At 38.0% G+C, this 23,778-nt stretch overlaps 1 protein-coding gene and 2 long non-coding RNA genes across 3 annotated transcripts; 2 read left to right on the plus strand and 1 right to left on the minus strand.

The window, feature by feature from the left end:
- Window positions 1–9,252: 9,252 nt before the first annotated feature.
- On the plus strand, window positions 9,253–11,902 carry LOC120440303. Its single transcript, XR_005613150.1, has 4 exons — window positions 9,253–9,637; window positions 9,842–9,986; window positions 10,078–10,276; window positions 10,361–11,902. It is a non-coding gene; the product is annotated as an uncharacterized LOC120440303 (long non-coding RNA).
- Window positions 11,903–12,887: 985 nt separating this feature from the next.
- On the minus strand, window positions 12,888–16,728 carry LOC120440291. The gene is made up of 5 exons (XM_039612593.1): window positions 16,630–16,728; window positions 15,086–15,545; window positions 14,335–14,403; window positions 14,017–14,163; window positions 12,888–13,539 (listed from the first exon to the last, which is right to left on the minus strand). The coding sequence occupies exons 2-5, from the start codon at window positions 15,542–15,544 to the stop codon at window positions 13,324–13,326; spliced, it is 891 nt and encodes a 296-aa protein (XP_039468527.1). The 5' UTR covers window position 15,545; window positions 16,630–16,728; the 3' UTR covers window positions 12,888–13,323.
- Window positions 16,729–16,997: 269 nt separating this feature from the next.
- On the plus strand, window positions 16,998–21,124 carry LOC120440314. The gene is made up of 4 exons (XR_005613161.1): window positions 16,998–17,326; window positions 19,843–19,913; window positions 20,310–20,460; window positions 20,567–21,124. It is a non-coding gene; the product is annotated as an uncharacterized LOC120440314 (long non-coding RNA).
- Window positions 21,125–23,778: the final 2,654 nt, after the last annotated feature.

The following is a 23,778-nucleotide window of genomic DNA, read 5'->3' on the forward strand; positions in this document are numbered from 1 at the left end:
CAGTCATTTTGCTGGAAATTACAAGTAAAAGTTGAATATACAGTAATAGAATTACAGTACAGTAGAACTCACTGTAGAAACTACTTACAGAGCCCTACATTTGTCATTTTAATTTTTACATTACACTTTGGAATAAACACTGATAGTTTGGCTTACGGGTGCTGTTACTTTGATAAATTATATAAAATACACACCTTTTTCAAGGTTTATTTGTAATAAGATAATCTGGTTATTTTGTAATACATACATTCAGACTTATATTCACATAAATAATAAATTGGATTCAAATATATTTTTCAAGTCTGTTTCATTGGCTATAACATTTGACTACAAGTTTATACTATTATTATTTAAGGACAAACCCTTTTTTGTCACTCAGTGTAAGTATTCAGTTACAGTTGTCATCTAGAGGCTGCCCTGAGAACCCAGACTTCCTGTTTCCTGACTGCTGCAGAACGTCCAGCTGAAGAATCCCCATAGCCTGTCATCTGATCACCACACCATCACAGCTCCTTATATTTGCTTTAAATTTTAAATATCTGAAAGATTTACACAAAGTCTACTTAAAAGCTAAGAGTTTTATTATAGCCTGTTGATTGTTGAGATTTATTCTGCATATTACTTTACAGAAGTATAGACCAATTTGTTATCCAGTCTGGTTAAAAAAAATAGAAGTAATAATATACAGTTTTTGAAAAAGCAATAATAAAACAGACCAAAGTGTTTTCAAAGAACTTTAAATAAGTTAAACTAAATATTGAGTTTGTATTTAAGTGAGCCTTTTACATCAATTCTGATAAAGCTCTGATTTAAGAGAAAGTTGAGGAATCAGTTTTTCAGTGTTTACAGGTTGAGTTTTGTTTACATTTGTGTATAAATACATATAAGGCCCAGTTTATACTTGCACAAAATGCCAAGAAAAAGTCAAAGGTCACAGTCCCAGAAGCTTAGATGGCAAAAGCAGAAAGAACAGGTAAATGTTTCTCAGAGCGGTGAGGAGGTAAAGGTGTCTGTTACAAGTATTCCCAGTCCAGAAGTGCAGAACAGTGCTCAGACAGCTGCAGTGTCTTATGCAGATGTGGTAAAGAGAGGTGTTCGCTCAGCATGTGTGCCAGATGCTAAAGTACAGCAGGTAATCCAGACTGAACCCCAGGTAACTGTGCAAACGCAGCATGATGGAGAAGCTCCAGGACCGTCTCATGTACAGGTTACAAACAATGAAAGTCGTCCACGAGTGAGTAGCATCTGTGCATCCCGAAGCCAGGCCTCTCCTAAGTATGGAAAGTACAGGAATCAGCAATGCATGGCTAACAGTTTGGTTTTCCTGTCATTCTTACACGAGGATGAATTCATTACCAGAGCAGATCTAAACCGTGTGTTGGACAAAGGCCATGCCGTGTATTCAGATGCCAGAAAGAGGTTTGTGAACAGCGTGTTTCTCGCCTGCGATGAGCTTCCCACAGTGGTCACCAGCCGCAGACACGAGTATCAAGTGGACATGTCTCAGTTTGCTCATTATGGCACATTTGATGGTACAGCTCATCTTCCGAGTCTTGAACAGGGACTACAGTGTTTGGCTTCAGCGGTTCGCTACGCTTTGCTAGTCATGGGAGGAACCGTCATTGCAGTTTGCAGGCTGACTTCAGGTGAATACGCATATTTTGACCCTCACCCACGTAAGTCTACAGGAATGCCATTGTCGCTAGCTGTAAGTGGTGGAACTGCAGTTATGTTAAAATTCACACGTCTTAACGACATGATTGACAGGATCAAAGGCTTGTACCGAATGTTTAGCATCGCACCAACCTGCACTTATGAACTACAGCCTGTCGAGTTTCACAGTGAAAACGTTGCTGACCAAAGAAATGCTGATGAAAACAGACAAACAGCTACAACTGTTCCAGCACCAGCTTTAAATGAACCTGAATTTGAAACCCCAAAATCCACTGAGCAGACACAGAAAACTGTGACCGACACTTTAGCCACTGAAGTGATGTCATCCAGAGTGGATTATTCAAATGAGCCAGCTGCTGAGCTGAACAATCGTCCTTATGATTATTTAGAAATAGAAACCTCTGCATCTTCTGTAAGAGATACTCAGGTAACAAAAGAATCTGTTCCTCAGAATGATTTAAACACTGCCTCCTGTTTGACTGAGACAACAGAGGAACTTTTACATAAACTGTTAAAGCATAATAAACAGCAAAGGAGAAAGATTAGGAGACGATTATTGGTCCAAGAAAATCTTCCACAGAGAAAGGAAAATCAGAAAAAGAAAGAAAGACAGACGTACACTTTTGATGAAAGCTTTAAGGCAAAGAAAAAAGATTCTAGTAGAAAGTCTCATGATTCTGATCACAGTAAGAAAAAGAGTGTGTACAAAAATAATCTGTATAAACTCAATGCTACATATAGAGAGAAACAGAGAGAACATTTTAGAAAAATCTATAGAGATAGTGCTAAAATTAGAGAGAGAAAAAGAGAACGTGTGATAAGGATGTATAAAGAAGATTCTTTATTCCGAGAAAAGCAGAAGGAACGTATAACAAGAACATATAGAGAATCTCCCATTTTCCGAGAAAAGCAGAAGGAGCGTATAACAAGAACATATAGAGAATCTCCCATTTTCCGAGAAAAGCAGAAGGAACGTATGAGAAAAACATATAAAGAATCTTATAGACAATCTCCTATGTTCAAAGAACAGCAGAAGGAACGTATAAGAAGAATATACAGAACTTGTGCTGGATTCAGAGAGAAACATAAAGCTTACATGAGGTCATATGTATATAATCTATATAAAGAAAGTGAAGAATTTAAACAGAAAAAACGATCTTACATGATTAAACGTTATGGAGAAGAGAGACAATTTCAGCAGAAACACAAGGACAATATGAGAGAACGAATGAGAGTAAAATATTGGAACGGTTTTTCTTTTCGACAGATGCATAATATCAGATGTGCAATGAACATAAAGAGAAAATATCGTCAGATGCATCGACCAGCTGAAAGTTTACAGTGTCATCCAGATAACACTTTAATGAATGAGGCCATATCTCGTTTCAGATCAAACATTAAATCAGCACCATCTTATGTTTGTACTGTTTGTCTAAAAGCTTCTTTTCCTAATCAGGTGAAAATCTGCAAAAGAAACAATTACTCAAAACACCAAACTGTAGCTCAGCAGTGTCTAACTGGTAAATTTGTTCATATGTGTGATGAAGCATGTAATGATCACTGCAGCTTTCCTGTTGAGAGAAAAAAGGAGTATATCTGTCACACGTGTCACAGTTCCCTCAAAAGTGGACACATGCCAAGGCTTGCTGCTGTCAATGGTTTAGATCTGCAGGATATTCCAGCTGAACTCTGTGATCTCAACATTCTGGAGAGACATCTGATTGCCAAATGCATCCCATTTGCTAAGATTATTCCACTTCCAAAGGGCAGACAAAGACTCATACGTGGTAATGTGGTGTGTGTACCATCTGAAGTCCAACAAACAGTTGACTGTTTACCGAGGCTCAGAAACCAATCACAGATAATGAGGATCAAGCTTAAAAGACGACTGTGCTACAAAGGCCATCAGCTGTTCCAGACTGTCACCTGGTCTAAACTCATTCAAGCCCTGCGTAAACTGAAACAAATTCATCCACAGTACACAGATATTGTTATCAGAGATGATGCATTGCTTTGTGATCCAACGTTACCTGATGATGACAGCAGTGATGAAGCCAGCATGGCAAGTGATGATTATGATGAAGCAGATCTAATGGAAATTGACAACTATGAAAAAGATGCCCTTTTGTGCGAAAGTGAGTCTGAAAGTGAACAAGCTATTAATATGCAGTCCTGTGATGAACAACCAGAGGAACAAAATCCAGATGAACCAGAAAGTGATTTGAACAATGGAGGTTTTGCTCTAGAAAGTTGTCTGCAGCCTGTAGACATTTCAGAAGAGATTCTCTGTTTCACTGATAACACATATTGTGTGGCTCCTGCAGAAAGAAACAATCCTGTTAGCTTCTTCAGAACTCCTCATTTGGAAGCCATGGCATTTCCTGTGCAGTTTCCTACTGGTCAGAATACACTGGATGAAAAGAGACGTCTCAAGCTCACACCGAGTGCTTACTTCAAGTCAAGGCTTTTCAACATTGATGCAAGATTTGCTAAAGACACAAATTACCTGTTTTTCTCACAGTTTGTCACTGAGATACACCTGGCTAATTCCAGCATGACAATACAGTTAAGGAAAGGTAAAACTATGACAAAAGATGGACGCAAAATCACATCAGGAATGTTACAAAGTAAGACAGAAGTAGAGAAGCTGGTAAGAAATAAAGATGCAATCAGATTTATGCAGCCACTCAGAGGAACTCCAGCTTACTGGCAGAAAACTACCAGAGATCTATTCAGTATGGTCCGTCAAATAGGAACACCTCAGTTCTTTGTCACTTTCTCTGCTGCTGAGATGAGATGGCCTGAAGTGATTCAAGCAATAAAGAGACAGCAAGGTGAAGAGGTTGATTTTGAAGCCCTGGACTGGTCAGAAAAGTGTGAAATTCTAAGATCAAATCCAGTAACCACCATGCGAATGTTTGATAAGCGTGTTGAGGCTTTGTTCAGAGATTTGCTTTTTTCTCCTGCACAGCCCCTTGGTGAAATTATTGATTACTTTTACAGAGTTGAGTTTCAGCACAGAGGTAGTCCGCATATACACATGTTGCTGTGGATTCGAGAAAAGGTAGAAGTAGATGTGGATGATGACCAAACTGTCTGTGACTTTGTGGACAGATACATCTCAGCTCAACTTCCTGATCCAGAAAAACAACCTGAACTGCACAAAAAAGTCGCTGAACTACAAAAGCACAGCAAAAACCACACAAAAACATGCTTTAAGAGTGTGAACTCTGGTTGTAGATTTGGTTTTCCAAAACCACCATCCACAAGAACAATGATTGTGAGAAAGGATGAGGATTCAGACACTGAAGCTGCAAAAGCCAAACTCAGACCTTTGTTGAACCTGCTGAAGGAACCTGAAGCTGCTTCCCTCACCATAGAGCAGATTCTGTCACGATGCAACTTGACAATGAATGAGTATGAGCAATGCCTCCAAGACATAAACAAGAAAACAGCGCTGATTCTGAAACGTGACCCAAAGGACTGTTGGATCAACAATTACAACCCACACCTGCTTGAAGCCTGGAACTCTAATTTAGATGTCTCGTTAATATTGAATGCCTATTCTTGTATAGAATACCTCTGTAAATATATAACGAAGAAAGAATCTGGCCTTTCTGAATACCTGAAGACAGTTATTGACAACTCTGATAAGAACACGGTCAATGAATGTGATGAAATGAGAGCTGTGATGCAGGCTTATTCAAAAAAGAGAGAAATCAGCGCACAGGAGTGTGTGACTCGAGTCTGTGGCCTAAAAATGAAAAAATGTTCCCGCAGTGTTGTATTTGTACCAACCGATGATAACCCAGTAAAAATGAGTCGCCCGATGAGCTACCTGGAATCCACAACACATGACAGTTGTAATATTTGGATGACAAGTTTGAGTGATAAATACAAATGCAGACCTGAGACACCAGAATATGAGGAAATGTCACTGGCTGATTTTGCTGCCTTGTGCCGGTTGGTGAGTGGTCCAAATGAAGGAAAAGATGTGCTTCCTCTTCTAAACCAGCTTGGATTTGTACAAAGGCGAAAGAATGATAAACCAGCTATAATCAGGTATTACCACTGCTCACAGGAAAAAGATCCTGAGCAATATTATGGACGACTGTTGAGACTTTACCTTCCACACAGATCAGAGCAGGAACTGAAACCACAAGGGTTCCAAACCTATCAGTCCTTCTACAACTCAGGTTGTGTACGACTTCCATGTTCAGACCACAGTGAGTCTGTGAAAAGGGTTGTGAAGAGAAATAAAGACAAGTATGAGAAGAACTCTGAGGATATTGAGAGTGCACTGGAAGAGTTTGAACAAAATAGGGATGTTGTGATTGATGAATGGTGTAATCTTGCTCCTGAATCTGAAGTTGTGAGGTTGCAATGTGATGAGAATCTTCCTGAGAGACATTCTGATGATGAGAGAACGAACAGGAGAATGTTCCCGACTACAGTCGTCAGTCTGATGGTGTAACAGAGATCAGAGCCATCAGAGAACAACCTGCAGTCGATCCAGCTGTGGTACGTGTAATGTATCAGAATCTGAACCAGAAGCAGGCCTGCGTGTTCTATGCTATAAGAGACTGGTGTATTCAGCGAGTTTGTGGTTTGAACCCAGATCCATTTTTCTTCTATATCAACGGTGGTGCAGGAACTGGAAAGTCACATCTGATTAAATGTATTCACTCTGAAGCATCAAAGATCCTGAGCAGACTGCCTGCTAATGCAGAAGAAGCTGACATATCAAATCCAACTGTTTTACTGACGTCATTTACCGGGACAGCAGCTTTTTCTATCAATGGCTCTACGTTACATTCTCTACTGAAACTACCCAGGAGTCTGAAACCACCCATTCAAGGACTTGGTAACCAACTGGATGAAGTCAGATGTGAGCTTATAAATGCTGAAATTATTGTTATTGATGAGATTTCGATGGTTTCAAAACCCCTTTTTGCTTATGTGGATGCAAGACTGAAACAAATCAAAGGCACTCAGAGACCTTTTGGTGGAATGTCAGTTTTAGCTGTTGGAGATTTTTACCAGCTGCCACCAGTGCGACAGTCTAAACCTCTCTGTGTTTACGATCCAGAACAGATTGACCTATGGCAGGAGCACTTTCAGATGATCACTCTAACCGAGATCATGCGTCAGAAAGATGATGTGGCCTTTGCAGAGATGTTGAACAGGATTAGAGTGAAAGAAAAGACAGATGAGCTTTCTCAGTGCGACAGAGATTTGTTGTCACAGGCCGTGACTGCACCAGAAGAATGTCCAACTGAGGTCTTACACATTTATGCCACCAACAAGAATGTTGAATCCCACAACACAGATACGCTCAAGAAGCTTCATTCAAACATTATAATCATCAATGCAGACGATTTCCAGAAGGATAAATGTACAGGCAGAATGGCACGAAGAGACAGACCATTTACAGGTGGGCGAAATGATTTACCCGACACTCTGAATGTTGCTGAAGGAGCTCGAGTGATGCTGACCAGAAACCTGGACACACTAAACGGTTTGGTCAACGGTGCTTTTGGTATACTGATAAAGGTGGTGAGATCTGAAAATGATGGACACATAATTAAACTGGGGCTCAGAATGGACAACCGGCAGCCTATGAGACACAATCGCAGTTCTAATGCAGCATCTGATGATCTGGTTTACATTGAGAGAGCAGAGGAGAGTCTGAAGTTTAAAGGAGCGGTACGCAGACAGTTTCCTGTAAAGCTAGCATTTGCCTGCACAATCCACAAAACCCAGGGTCTTACAACACAGACAGCTGTAGTTTCAATGAAGAACATTTTTGAACCAGGTATGGCTTATGTTGCTCTCAGCAGGGTGACGTCTCTCAGTGGACTCTATTTACAGGACTTGGATGAGAAAAAGATTTACGCCAATCCCGAGGTAACTGCAGCGCTCCAAACCATGAGACAAGCCAGCGTTGAGGAAATGATGCCTCTTCTTCAGGTCAGAGAAACAGTCAACAGACTTGACACTCTTACACTGATCCATCACAATACGGAGGGTTTGCCATCTCACATCAGTGACATCAAGAGTCATCATGAAATGTGCTTAGCAGATGTTTTGTGTCTCACTGAGTCTCACCTCCAAGGCTCCTTTGTTGCAGACAGTCTTCATTTGGACGGCTACACCATGTTCAAACGCAACAGACATCTGTCCTACACAAACTTTCCTCACATGGCCAGCAGAAGTGGTGGTGGAGTTGTTGTGTATTTGAGGAATCATTTTCAGGTTCAGGTAAAACAGTATCTGCATAATGTCACTGATCTTGAGTTCTTAGTGTTAAAGGTTCAGGCTCCATTCCCTGCGCTCATTGCGGTTGTGTACAGACCTCCAGACTACAGTTTGACATCATTCATGCAAAACCTGGTAAGTCTTTTAGATTCACTTGAAATAATGGACTGTCACCCAATCATTGTGTGTGGAGATTTTAATGAGAACCAGTTACAGAGTGGAAGAAAACAGATTCTGGAGCAGTTTCAGTCGAGAGGGTATTCACAGCTGATCACTTCTGCCACTACAGACAAGAACACCCTGCTTGACCTCATTTTTGTTTCTCAGCCACAGCAGAATCTTCATGCAGGTGTTCTGAGGACATATTACAGTTACCACAACCCTGTGTTCTGTGTCCTGTCCTCCAGCCAATCATGAAGTCGTCTGGTGAGTTTTGAAACAATTACAGATCATGTTTGTTACAGAGTTTACTGATTGTAGAGCATGAAAAAGATTTTTCATTGACTGTCTGCAAGAAGACCCTTTCTTATTGCAATGTTATTAATCAATTCACCAAACCATGGCTGAACTTCATGTAGAGCAGGGAACATCTCGCTTCTGTTATCATGCACCTCTGATCTGAAATGTGCTGCAACATTTATTAAATAAAAAATCATTTATTTTTATCATCATGTTTTAAATTACTAAATCTACTCTTTTAAAATGCATTTTTTCATTGGTGTAAATTGTCCTCTCTTTTTGTTGATACTTTATTTTACTGTGATGTATGTATCTCAAGAAATGAGAGCTTCTCCTCAAAGGGCTTTCAAATTATTAAATAGTAAATAAATAAATCCCTAATAAATGCAGGTATTTATTATGGGTCACATGCATAAATACAGATAATTATATTTTCTTAATTATAATAGATTTTGTAGAATCAAAGGTTTTTTTGGTGAATGAGTTTTTGTTGATCATGTTTTACAGGTAAAAAAAAAAAGTCAAAAGTTTTAAACTATCTTTAGGCTACCAGAGATTTCTGTAATAAAAATATTTTACAGCTAACAGAATGTGTATAAAACTGATTTAGATATAAATGGAAAGTTTCTGCATCCATTTTCTGACTTGGCCTTTATCCGGGTGGGTTTGGGTTTGGGTGGATAAAGGCCAAGTCAGAATTCTCTGAGCAGCTGGAAATAGCTGCAAAGACATCAGAAAGCATGGGCTTTAGGTGTAGCCCATACTTTCTGATGCACTAAGTAGATTTACTAACTGACACCCCATACCAGCATTATATTGACATTTGGGGGCTGAGATGGGTGGGTGGGGAGGGTGGGTAGTGTTAAAAGCACTTTATGTTTTGTAGGTTTATTTTCTTCAGACAGGGCGCACACAGTCCTGTCTCCTTTGTGGCAAAACCTTCAAACTTCACCATCCTCAGCTGAAACAACAACATCTTAACACCATCTTCATGAACTGCTGAGCCAAACCTGATCCATCAGTGCTGGACTGCACAGATAACTACATGTCACACAGACACTGCTGTTTTATGAACTACCATATCAGTGTGGCAACAGTGGAGAAGATCACATCACCTGACCTCCTGCCTAATCTAGAGACCATCACCATGCTGCCACAGTCGACACCTGTGAAACCATCAAGGATGACTCATACTGAGGAAACTGTACTGCCTGTCAGAGTCCAGTGATCTACAGAGCAGAGAAAGGTATGATTCTTTATCTTTGATAAAAACAAAATACATATCAGAGCTTTTAATTTAATTAATTAATTAATTAATTAATTAAAATCCTGTTTATTTCATAAATAATTCCACACTCAAATGATTAAACTAATTGGCACTTTATGAGTTTTAATTCACATTATGGATGAAAAATGTATGGGTTTTTTTCTACTCTGTCTCTCTGTGCAGGTACTGCTGTCTTCTGAGTTTTTCAGTTTCCAAACTGGGACATTCAAACCTCATCACTTGAGCTTGTGTCTATCTTCACCAATCTCACACTCACATGGTGTGAGATTGCTCTGGATTCTGGTTATTGGCCTGCAGCACCTATGAGGTATTTCAATATTTTCTCATTGTATTACTTGTTTGTAGTTTTTATGCCTTAACACCAATGAAATGTTGTTGTTTTTTCTGTATTTTTTTAGAACAAGCTCGTCCTGCATGCCTGCATTCCAGCTTCTTAGACTCTACACAAGTGGACAGAGTGTCAGTGTTTGACCACTCTTAGACACCAACTTCTGTCACCTCACTCCAGGAAGACAGGGCTGCAAGCTTGTCATCATTTCCAGTGTGACTTGGGGAACTCTTGGGGTAGCATCAGATTTTTCCCACAAATATTCAAAGGTAACATTTATTTTAAGCTTAGTTATTAAATCAAAAGTCTTCCATTGTGTAAATTATATTTGATATGTTTTTGTCTTCTTTTAGATTTAGATGCAGTGATCGAATGTGCTGCAGCTTTGTTAACTATTTGGAAAACATCTGTTTGTGATGGTATTTAAAATGAGGCTTTAAGGTGACAGTTTCCACGTAAATTCAGTCCTTTTACTAAACAAAAACATTTTTTAATTTACATTCTTTTTATTTGTTTTAGCAGCACATCATTGGTCAAAGGTAAAAAGAGCCACATGTTACACCAACAATGACTTTTTGACTCTGTTTGTGTCACCAGATTTAACAAACAATATCAGACCTATGAAATAAGTAACTGCACCATTTTTGGATAAATGTGCAATTATATTGTTTTGTATTTTCAATTGTTGAATAATTATGTTGTAGAACAAACCCAATCTGTTTAGCCAAACAATGTAACTTGTTTGGTTAAATAGTGGATTTGTATAATTTTAGTCTATAAGTATAGCAAGCTGAATTCATACAAACACACAGCTCTAAATCTTGAATTGTAGGATGCACAATAATGATCATTTGATTATTATGGACATTTAAATCAGAATCTATTGAACCATTACACATATTCTTTATAGAGATTACACAACCTCAAAATGTGAAAAAAAAGAAAGTGTTTAAGAGGATAAAGAAAGAAAGCTCAAAGTGTGTTTGTATGAATACTGCCTTAGCATGGGGTGTCAGTAAGTACATGAGTATAGAATAGGTGTAACAGTGGTTTTCCACATCTGTGCTTAGACTGCTCTAATATATATAGATAATGGGTCAGACATATAGTTTGACCCATTAAGTCTATTTGAAAAGTTTATGAAGTTCATGAAGATCACATCCAGTCATATGTGTTTCTGTTTATCATTTTATGAGATCACACAGCTGACATGAGTTTTGATCAGAGTAGAACCATAACATTCATGTTGGTGAGTCTACTGTTTACAGCTACTTTATGATAAATTCCATCCTGGTCACAGCACTATGTGAAAAGCTGTAAGAGGTAAAGTTAACCCAATTAATACCTGATCATAAATCACTCTCTAACACAGGGCAGTGATTATTTTTCAATGTAATTTATTCCACAGCAATGTTTTGTATTTTATCCCTGTTTCTTTAAACATGTGCATCAATTGTTCAGCTGTGTGACTCTCCATACCTGAAATATATCACAATGTGAACTTCATTTCAACAATATTCTGTACTTTATCATCAAATTAGGAAAGCTAAACTAAAACTAAACTAAATGAAAAACAGAAGCTCTTGGGAGTTTTAATGTAGTTGTAATGTTGTTTATCCTTGCCATACTGGATGTGCACAAAACTCCAGCAATTCAGAGAATATATTTTGTCTCTCATTTCCTGTTTATATATGTATATATTTTTGCAGTTAATAGCGTATCATGTGTCTGTGCATCTTAGGGCCATAAATGTAAACATGGCAAAGAAGGATGTATTCACAATTCCAACGGATGCTTCAATTGTTTGTATAGATTTTAGATTAATTTGTAATGTAATTAATGTAAATTAATGTAACTATGTAAAAATCATGTTTCTGTTCTGTGTCCTGTTCTGTTTGTATATATGTGTGTGTGTGTGTTTTCTTTTTTTTTGTGCTGCTGCTGATACAACCAAATTTCCCCTTGTGGGACAATTAAAGGAATATTCTATTCTATTCTATTCTCATTGATATCATGTCCACCCAGAAATCTCAAGTTCATCATTTTGCTCCACAATTATTTGAATAAAAAATTAAAAGAGCAGAAATGTTAAAATGAATAATGAAAGGAATTTTTTTTTCAAAAGGTACAAATCAAATATTGTTGATAGACCTGCCCCATTTATTATGTACAAAATACAACATTCAGCCTTGATCTGTTCTGTTATTCTTCTTTTTAAAAACCAAACATTTATAGCCTTCCAGTGTTTAAACAAAAAACACACACACACACACACACATATATATATATATATATATATATATATATATATATATATATATATATATATATATATACATATTTCAATTGTTGTGAGTGTCCAGGGTGAGAGGGGTCCTTGATGATGATGCTGGCTTTTCGCTGAAGTCTGCCTGTATAAATTTCTTTGCCTGCTCTGCTGCCCTCACCACCTGCTGCAGTTTGCTTTTGTCTTCCACAGTACAGCAGTTGAACCAGAGTGTAAAGTAGTAGGTCAGAAGGCTGTCAATGGTGGAACAGTAGCTGTTAATTAGAAGTATTTGAGTTATTTGGGCCTGACACAGCTTCCTGAGAAAATGCAACCTTTGTTGTGCTTTCCCTACCTGGTGGGAAATGTTTGTGGACCTGGTAAAGTTGGCCAAGATGTGGGCCCTGAGAAACTTATAGATTTCTACCCTTTCTACCTCCTCATCAAGGTAAAGTGCTCAGATCACCTTGTTCTCCTGAAGTCGATTACCATCTCCTTTTCTTGGTCTTGACTGTGTTCAGATGTAGGTTGTTGTTGTCACAGAAAGAATGTTTTAGTAACCATACTTTCAGCTTCATTTAATAGACACAAGACTGTTTTATGTATTTCCAGCTATTTATTTGATTTTTTGATTTCAAAAATAAGTTAAAGTTAAAACAGTTAACTATGGTACAGGGCTAGATTCTAATGAACAGTCTCTACTTGATAATAAAAAAACAAACAGAATAATTATTTTATATACCTGTGTATATAAATTTACACAAAGGTCTTCATTTTAATATATACTTTGTAATAAAAATAAAAGCAAATACAATGGAAACTGGCAAAATTACCCTGAATTGGGCATAATGGACACCAACTAGAATTTGTAAACTGGCAAACTTTTCATTTATGTTGCTGTCACTTAAGTATTGAACAATGTGTGATTAAAAATTATAAATACATAGAAAAAATGAACTTCATTGTTTTTAATTTATAAAATATAACATTTTATATTTTTGAACAAACAAACAAGTAACAAACAAAGGAACTGTACATTTTTTAAATTATTCACAGTGATTTTTTTTCAATCTGCATAATTTGCTTGCCTTTAATTTGAACTTTTACCCTGACCGCTGCCTCCTCAAGTTCATTATCAAATGGTTGCCAGAGCTCACTGTCGATGAAGAGACTCTGCCCATCATCCAAAAGCACTTCAAGCTGGTTCGGCTTGTCACTCGTAGCCACACCAATGATCAGGACCTCTGCTCTGTCCTCTACTTTTGTCTGTTGACAAAGCATAAGCACATATTTAGCCCTGCAAACATTCCCTTTTTTATCCAAAAAGAAAATCTATGGTCATCATGTGGTTTCAGTAAGTCACCAAGACTTACTGAAACCACGTATAAGTGTTTATACGTTTATATGTATGTGTTACATTATGCATTATATGATGCATGATCAATCATGCAGGTAATTAAATCCCAAAGGCGTCTTGGGATTATGTTCATCTGGACATCTATATGTGTGTGTGTGTATAACATAACATAATATGATATATATATATATATATGTATATATATATACATATATATATATATATATATATGTATATATGTATATATATATACACATATGTAATATTATTTCATATTTTGACCCAGACTGAAAGAATATGTAGTTACATTTCAAAACCTAGTTCTAAACATTTGTTGATAAGACAATGCTGTGATATATTGGTACAAAGGTTTAGCTTCTTCATACCTCAATCTTTGTATAAGTAGTGCTGTGCAGCTGTGGCCCATATGCGGTGTGGTTCAGCTTCATGTGGGAGAGGTTAATCTGGTCTCCCACATTAAAGGTGTAAATTCCTGCCTCCCTCCAGAGGCAGACTGACATGGTGTACCCATCCTGAAATCACAAATATGACAGAATTAAAGATTTATTAATTAAATAATCCAAAATCCAGTAACTAGAAAAAGAAAGCCCACAGCCTCAGACACTCTGCTCATGTACCAGCAATGTCAAATTTGTCACATTAGTTTAACCAATTTCAATATAAAACTGAAAATGCATCATTACCTCCTTTAGCTGTAGATTCCGCAAGGGAACGTGCTGTTTTCCGGACAGTACGTCCTTTACTGCAGAAAACTGAAAAGTAAATTGAAATAAAAATATCAGTAATAGTTAGTGTATTGATATGTGGTAGGTTTTTATTTCTTCAGTAAGATTTTTAGATTATATTATTGCTGTTATTTGTTATATGTTAAGTATTCTTCATTGAACTTATCAGAAGCAGTTTATTAGGATGTTTTTCATGATTATGAAACAGCTTGAAGGAAATCTTTCTACAAACAATACATTTGTAACTTAGTTGGATTCTTAAGTGACAGCAACATAAATGAAAAGTCTGCCAGTTTACAAATTCTAGTTGGTGTCCATTATGCCCAATTCAGGGTAATTTTGCCAGTTTCCATTGTATCTGCTTTTATTTTTATTACAAAGTATATATTAAGATGAAGACCTTTGTGTAAATTTATATACATAGGTATATAAAAGAATTATTCTGTTTGTTTTTTATTATCAAATAGAGACTGTTTATTAGAATCTAGCCCTTACAATACAAATGTATGTAGACACAATGCAAATTGGCTGCATAAATACCAGAAATGGTCTTAGGAAAATATTTTTTAAAAATTGTGCTTAACAATCTTAACAGAATTTAGTCTCTGCTTGACAGCAAAAATTATTTTAACTGTAAAAAATACACGCAATAATGGGTTATTTGGAAACCTAAAGCCATGTAAATTCTGATGGAACCACAAATACTTACCTCCACCACCTCCCCTTGGACTGTGATGAGCCCGCCATTTGTGGAGCTCATCTTCAGAGGTGTGAGTGGAGCAGGAGGATCCAGAAGATGCTCTGCTTCTGTGAAACGATCTTCAGTCACAGTTAGGGTGGGTGCCCTAAAAAATTGTGTTCGTGCAGTTATATTTATATTGTATGGTGGGGCCGTGCCCCTGAGTTCATATCCTCTCATTATGTAGCACCCCCCCTGCTGGATTTTAGAGGCAAACTCCTCAAATATCGTGACCTTGGTCACAGTCTGGCTATCTGTGATGGCTGCCACTGTGTTCTTTTTGGTTATCAGTGGTTTAGCTGTCCCATCTTCGAAGTGCCAGCTAGTGACCCTCAGCTGGTCGCATGATCTTAATACTTTGAAGTGCAGTGGGGGTGGCCGGAAATATGGCGTGTCAGGGCGGGTATTTAGAAGCTTCATCAAAGCCATTCTGAAAAAAAGACAACACAAAAAATATTAAGAAGTTAATACATTTCTGTTACAACCAAGGGTCATATAATATGGTAACACCTGTAGATTAGATTTTGTGCAGTCTCTTTGCTTTCTGATGTCAAACAAAACTCAAAAATTACCTTTCTGAGGTTCCCGCTTAAAAATGACAGGACAAAAAACCCAGGCCTGTCTAAAAGTATTTTTCTGATATTAAATACAATGTTGGTTTTAAAATAAAGCTAACAGTTCTAAGATTTCATTGAATTAATGCAAATATTACAGCAAAGAGAGTTGGTCAAAGTAAGTTTTAGTTAAGACAGTTTTAGTTAAGACAAAGCCAGGTATTCATAATTTGTGAATACCTTCTTTGGCTCTAAATTTGTGAACAAGAAATTATTTAACTTTATTTAAATGCCTAATAGAATGACAGTAATCTAGCACGCTTTCATGTCAGTCACAACCTCTGTAACCACGCAGAAAATGGCTCTGAGGCATTGTGGGAAATGAAGTTATTCAAAATCTGGTTTCCATTAGGTTTTTGTTTAAGTCTTTTAGCTTAACTCCTATTGGTTATTCAGTTTTTGTATAGCTTAATTGAGAAAGTGCTAGAAAGTGTTGTTGCCAGGGCAGAGTGCCAGCCTTAAGCAAATTTAGAGACTCACAGCTCAAACTTAACATCTTAAAGTTTATAAAACTGTTATAGATCTCGAAGATTTGTCAAATCTTAATATTAAGATCTTAATATTTCATATAAAAAATTAGGACTGAAATTATTTTTCATTAATACATTTAGATCTTTTTTCAATTAAATACCCATGAGACAATAAGTTCATCAACTATGACACCCACTAATACATTACTGTCAATAGTAAATGTGAATTTATCGATAATGAATTTCTCTGCAATAGAAACGTAACATAGGAAAAAGAAAGAAAAGTCAGATTTGACAGTCTTTGACAGTCTTTATATTGACAGCAAGTTAAATGGCTAGATCTTGTGTCTTGCCCTATATTGTATTATACATATTATAAGGGTATAAATAAGGGTAGTAAAAAAAAACACCCTCAAAATTCAATACTTACGTTTTATAAAGTTGTTAAGAACAGTAAGAGCCGTCTGTGTCCCTCGAAGTATCTTAGAAAGATCAAAGAAGGTTCCCGCCGGTCTTTAAATTACAACTTGTGATGTAATCTGTTGTCACCCGCCCTGATTGGCTAACTACGATTGTGTTTCGTGATTGGACTGCCTTGTGTTGATTTTATGTTATCACTGTTTTGTTTTTTGTTTTGTTTTTTTGTTAACTCGTCTAATTTTAATTATGGAATTATCATTACTATTTTATAAGTCTCAAACGTAAATTTGAGATTTATAAAATCAGTTATAGGGCTTTGGAGTTGACGTCACGCCGCAATGCATTGTGGGAGCATGCCACCATTTTATCAGGCCACGAATCAAAACAAACACTCGTTTGGAAGGAAGATACAAACCGTACTTAAAAGCAGCTCAAAACAAAAAGAACTTTATAGACTCAGATTGTGTCGGACGGTACTTGCAAAAAATAGCGTGCATTGGAAATGTGGACCCGTATGAAAAAACGGCAGTGGAGCAGAAACCCCGAAGCCTGATATATTTCCGTACCTGTGGAGTTAGCGCATACACAGCGAACCAGTTTCGCAATTACAAATGTCTGGAGGCGCACATCCGATTAACCAATGGTTGGTTACAAGATTTGGCTATTTTTAGACTCCACGTTGTGAATACGTCGTCATTCAAACAAAGGTAAGTCAACTTGAGTACTGCCAGTAAAATGCGTTTGATTTCCCTGCGAACATTCAGATTAGTGCAGCATAAATTCATTCATGAGGGGAAATTACAGTGCGAACATGTTGAGGCTCTGTTAGATGGATACAACCACGGGTTGATGGATAACATAGTGAGTTCAGTGCACTGATATGACATTGTCCTAAGGATTTAGTCATTCTCTATGGTTAAAGAAATTGCACTAATGAATTCATATTTATGTAATTCTAATTACACGTCTTGCTTCCGTGTTTTTGTGCTGTGTAACTAAAATACATTTATTTTAGTTTTATACATTGATTAATGACCTGCAGTCTTTGATCGTCACTTAAGTTGAACTTTATGTGTTCTCTTATAAATCATACACAAAATGCCACATTGAAAAAAGGTTTTATTATCATTTTGACACTTGAATTAATTTTATTTCCAGGAATAAATTTTAAAACTTTGGGTAAATGAATATCAGTTACCTGTATTCTACTGCTATTTATTAAAATTACATTTTAATAAAGGTATGCTATTTGGGTACTCTGTCGGACACTGAGAAAGGTCAGAGAAATTATACTCTGAGAGACTTGGTAAACAATGCATGCATGGTTGTTCAATTCAGTTCAGTGTTGCTGTTTGTCTACTTGTAAAAAGATGAATTCACAGAATTATAAATGACTCTGACTCCAGCTTCATTTTCAGTGCCATCATCTAGCCCTCTTTGTACCTGGTGGATGTCACAGGCCTCTGCCTCTGAATTATTGTATAGCCATTGTGTGTAGACTGCCTCTCTATGTGCTTCAGTGCAGACAGAGCAGAGGTTCGGGACCCTGTTGTCCTTATTTCTGATTGGTGTTGGTGTGTAGCTGGCAGTGTTGTCTGGGCTTATGCCGGGCTCACACTGTGCGATTTTGAGTCGTGCGACCGTTTTGGTGATCGGCCCGAGTTTGTCCTTCATCGTGCATCGTGTAGTGTACGTGGGGTAACGAGAAGCGATTGACACCTCACGACCAGCTCCCGATCATCAATCGCTTGGTCGGGAGGATTTCAAACCTGTTTGAAATCCTCACGACCGTCGTGAGGGTGTCACCGCAGCTTCTCACACTACGCACGCGCAAACACAAATGTCAGCGAAAAAGACGGCGCAGTACAGCAGTGCAGCGTGTGATCTGGACACAAGCGATGGAGGCACAACTTGTAGAACTTTGGAAAGCTCACCCGAGCCTTTTCGATGTGGCCTCACAAAGATATCACGACCACAACAACCGTGAAAATAGTTGGATTTACACTGCTGCTCAATCACAGCTGCCTGATCAATGTTTTTCATAAAGTTGATGGTGGTGTGCGTGTCTGTGTGAGTGAAAGACAGAGAGGGAGAGCAAGCGACAGAATTTCTGTTATAACCTTCATTTCATGAACGCACAGTTTGAGCACTCAGGTCGCATCAGAGCATTGGGCCGTATAGTGTGAGACCCTGCATCGTGACCTATGAACTTCTAACCCCTGCGACTCAATCGTACAGTTTGAGCAGGAGCTGAATCGCGCGGCTGAAAAAATCGCACAGTGTGAGCCCGGCATTATGCTGGGCAGACACTGTGTGATTTTTGGCCCATTTTGAGCCGATTTTTGAGTTGTGCGACCGTTTTGGTGATCGGCCCGATTATGGCCTTCATCGTGCATCGTGCAGTATACGTGGGGTAATGAGAAGCGATTGACACCTCACGACCAGCTCCCGATCATCAATCGCTTGGTCCTGAGGATTTCAAACCTGTTTGAAATCCTCGCGACCGTCGTGAGGGTGTCACCGCAGCTTCTCACACTACGCACGCGCAAACACAAATGTCAGCGAAAAAGACGGCGCAGCACAGCAGTGCAGCATGTGATCTGGACACAAGCAATGGAGGCACTTGTAGAACTTTGGAAAGCTCATCCGAGCCTTTTCGATGTGGCCTCACAAAATTATCATGACCACAGCAACCGTGAAAATAGTTGGATAGACATTGCTGCTCAATCACAGCTGCCTGATCAATGTTTTTCATTAGCAATTTAGCAAAGTTGATGGCGGTGGTGTGCGTGTCTGTGTGAGTGAAAGACAGAGAGGGAGAGCGAGCGACAGAATTTCTGTTATAACCTTCATGTTATGGACGCACAGTGTGAGCACTCGGGTCGCATCAGAGCATCGGGCCGTATAGTGTGAGACCCTGCATCGTGACTTACGAACTTCTAACCCCTGCGAGTCAATCGTACAGTTTGAGCAGGAGCTGAATCGCGCGACTGACAAAATCTCACAGTGTGAGCCTTGCTCTTTCAATCAGAAATGATGCTGCAGGTTGTCTCTTCACACCTACACCGAGACAGAGCAACAGTGGGACAAACCCAAACAGCACTGAGATTCATATTCAGGCCTGACCCTTTAATGTTATTTTCTAACCTGCAATAAATAATATGTTATATGCTTGTTTGATAAGTATTTTTTTAAAAAAATATTTGTTATTGCTTTTTTTCAGGGGTTGGAACTAGCTATTAAAATGGTCATCACCAGACCAAGGCTCAATTGAGTCATGGAAGGAGAAATCAGGTGAGATAGTAAGCTGCTGTTATATACAATATTAGTGTACAACAGTCAGGTAACATGCTCCAAGCACAATAGAAAGTGCAATGTTTAAATATAATTAATATAATTATATATACATCCTATAGCAGCTATTCATAAAAGTAAAGACAAACAAACATAAACAGTAAAACTTGTAAACAGACCAAAAACTGTCAGACGTTGACAATCCAGTTAAAAGTGATTTAAGTGATGAATAAAGTGCTCTGACTTTAAGTGCTCAGGTGCAAAACTATTGTGTGCGGGGTAGTTTTTAAGTGTATATATTGTTGTTGTTATTATTATTATTATTGTCATTATTGCACAGATGACTTTCACAGTGCCTCATTCTACCCTCATATTATTATGTGAGGCATTTAACAGAAATAAACTGCACAACGACGTGGCTGGTGACCCACTTCACCTCTCCTTGCTAAACACTGGAGAATCATGCAAAGACTTTGATGTAACAGATTGACCTCTAACAGCAACCATGGGCATCAGTGATGAGAAAACCTGTGTTGAGACAGCACTGGTGAGTGTGCTTTCTTACCAGCAGCCCAAATTAGCCACAACATCTGTAAACATTTACCAAGATCCTCCTCTTTACCTGCCACTGCTACTCTACACTGTGAGTACAGGCTGGACCCCACAGAGTGTGTGCATGTTTGCAGTGAGGATGAACTCTTCCACCTTGAAAGCACAGATGACATGGCAAATAAGATTGAGACAGCAACAGGAGAACAGGCAGCCGACCAGGATTAGCATCAGCTCCACAGGCCAAGATTACATCTTCATGTTTAAGAGGTTTGTTATATGAGGGGTGAAACTGTGAAGAGAGAATCCTCAAAGGAACGAGACAGACTGCAGACGTGAGCACAGGGACAGACATGGAGTTTAACGCAGCTGGAGAAAACCGCAAATTGAAAAACTTTAACTATAGACCTCATGGCCTCGTTGTCCACCCTGACGCTCCCTGGCTTGGTTCCTCACCAGATGGGTTGATCTTTGATCCATCTGCACAGCCACCGTTTGGACTGCTTGAGATAAAGTGTCTTTATGTGAGGAATTATGTTCACTTCAGATACCTTCAACTAGAGATGGACCGATCCGATATTACGTATCGGTATCGGTCCGATACTGACGTAAATTGCTGGATCGGATATCGGTGAGAAATAAAAAATGTAATCCGATCCATTAAATATCAAAAAAGCACCTCACAAAACTTGCGACACCGCGTAACTCGGCTCATAACCGTAGCACGTCGGAGCAGTGTGCTCACATTGAGCGGCTGTGTGTATTTGTAGCCTCGCTAGCAAACCAGCATTTCATCTCCGAGGAAGTGATCCCAGAGAGAAGTAAAGCAAGTGTGTAAGTTCATCTCTGAATGTTTGTAAAGCGTACCTACGTTAAGCTTAACAACCGATATATGGAGCAACTGCCTCTTCTCTCTCCCTCCCTCTCCTGCCGCTACTTCATGAAACTGCTTAATGATCAGCTGATCGGCTTTTCTGTCGCGAGTCCGTCTCTCTTCTTTGTTTTTGGCTTTGCACCAGAAAGAGGAAACCAGCGGCTGAACAACAGCAGCACGTTTAACCTTGATAAGCTGTCGTTAGAATTTATTTAATATTACTTTCTAGACCAGGATCCTTTTCTACGTAGCTGACGGCTGGTAACTGCGCAGGGGCGGATCTAGCAAAGTTTAGCCAGGGGCCGATAGGGCATTAACAGGAAAAGGGGGCACAAAGACATACTTTTCTTTCTTATTCTCATTTAAAATGTCTAGCTTTTAATAAATAATTATCTGAATCTTACACCCAAAGTTTTAATCTGATGTAAAATGTATAGAAGTCCATTACTGTATATAGTAACTGTTAAGTCTAATATACCCTAGTAAGCTATAGTACTTTTTCCTTTGGGAAGATACCATCTGTGCAGTCTGCAATTCTGTAGAAGAAAGATGTTGAATCTATTTAATTATTCTTGAAAAATAATTTATTTCTGCATTTTTTTTTTCACACTGCATCAAATTAAAGTTGATTACGTTGATTAAGCATCATGAGGTGGAGGGTGGGGGGTGGTTCCCTTTTTTTTTTTTGCTGGGAGTTTGCAACCCTATCAGTTAGGTTGCTTAATATTTCTGCTAAGTACTATTTAAAATACCAGAATAGGAAGGATGGAGTAGGTTTAAGTTTATTAGATTGATCAGTATTGCTGAACTATGAAATATTTTGGGTGCAGTGTATTTTTTACATACAGGTATAACAGAATAGCTTTAGTGTTGTTGTTTATTTAAACTTGAGTATGAACTTATACAAAATGCAGCAAGATATTAAAAAAACAGTTTTATTGATTAAAAAACACACTATATCGGATTAATATCGGTATCGGCAGATATCCAAATTTATGATATCGGTATCGGTATCGGACATAAAAAAGTGGTATCGTGCCATCTCTACCTTCAACTAAGAATGGCACCCTGTCTCTCTGTAAAAGTCACTTGTAACGACTATGTTGACACAAAGTTAACAGCAGCATCAGAGAGAGCGTGGACTGGTGTTACTTTCATGTTCACACGCTGATGCACTTCTCTCTTAAAAATAATTTGATTTCTATTGTGTGGTCTTACAAGAGTACAGGTGATTTAAAGATGTCAAGTTAAATGTTCAGTATGTTGGTCACACCACACACATGCACTCTCCAGTTTCTTCTTCTCATCTAATGCAATCTTAATGGTAAATCAACAGGGTGCTTGGTTGCATAATTAGCTGTGCATATGTTGAAATAAATGTAGGTTTTCTTTATTCTTGGCAGGAAAAACATATATCCAAGTGTAAATCAGTGCAATTCATAAATGTGATTATGTAAACATTACTAAAATAGCCAAAGCATAGTTCCAATATTTACATTTGAGGGGCTACAATCACTAAAATCTGAATTTCATTAAAACCATTTTTTACATTTACTTGTTAAAAATTGTTGTTTGTTATCAATAATTAGAGCTCTAATCATTTACATCATATATAATCTACCTGAACCAATATAAAACTATTTACTATAAAAATAGTGCAGTTACAAGCACTGGTCTGAGCGGTGCAGCTTTTTAAAACATTCTGTTGAATTCAATCAGTGGAATAAATACAAGACTACAGCTGCTGCAGAGGTCTCGTAGCTTTAGTATATGAGGTGCCCTATCTACCAGATGAGCAATCTAAATGCCAAGTGAACTGTGCAACTTCACTGACAGTGAAATCTTTAGCCAAAGTTTTAACCAGGGGTTTGTTTTGATAATACTTAGGAAGCAGCTGTGTGCACTGCCAGCACCGTTCCGAGGGATAATGGTGTCAAATATTTTGATCGCCTTGATGCTTCTAATTGCCCTCTCCACATGTATCATTAGATGTGAAATCTTCTAAGTGAATAGTGTGTGGTAATAAATCTTATCATTCGATTCAGGGTAGTGTGGGATTTGTACTGATGAAAACATTTTATCCCAGTATTCAGACATGGGTGTCAGAACACTGAAAATACACTTGGAATCATGGTTCCAATCATCTCAGGAGAAATGCATATCCCAATTGCATTCAGTAAGGTGCACCAATTTCATGATGATTTTTTTTTAAGAAAATAAATGTGTTGACATGGTTTTTCTGCCAATTTTCCCAAGTAGTTTTGCGGTAACTTCATCTTGTTCTGTTTATTTATTTATTTTTTTCAGTTTTGTGTCAAAACTGTCATAAATGTTCACTAAGATATGACATTTTTAACTAGATATATTTTTTGCTATGATATAGTATTTGTGCTTATTATATTATTATATTTCTGCTGAGTCACACTGTTTTCCAAAGTTGTT

Source organism: Oreochromis aureus, linkage group 5 (assembly GCF_013358895.1).
Source record: "Oreochromis aureus strain Israel breed Guangdong linkage group 5, ZZ_aureus, whole genome shotgun sequence".
Classification (NCBI taxonomy): domain Eukaryota; kingdom Metazoa; phylum Chordata; class Actinopteri; order Cichliformes; family Cichlidae; genus Oreochromis; species Oreochromis aureus.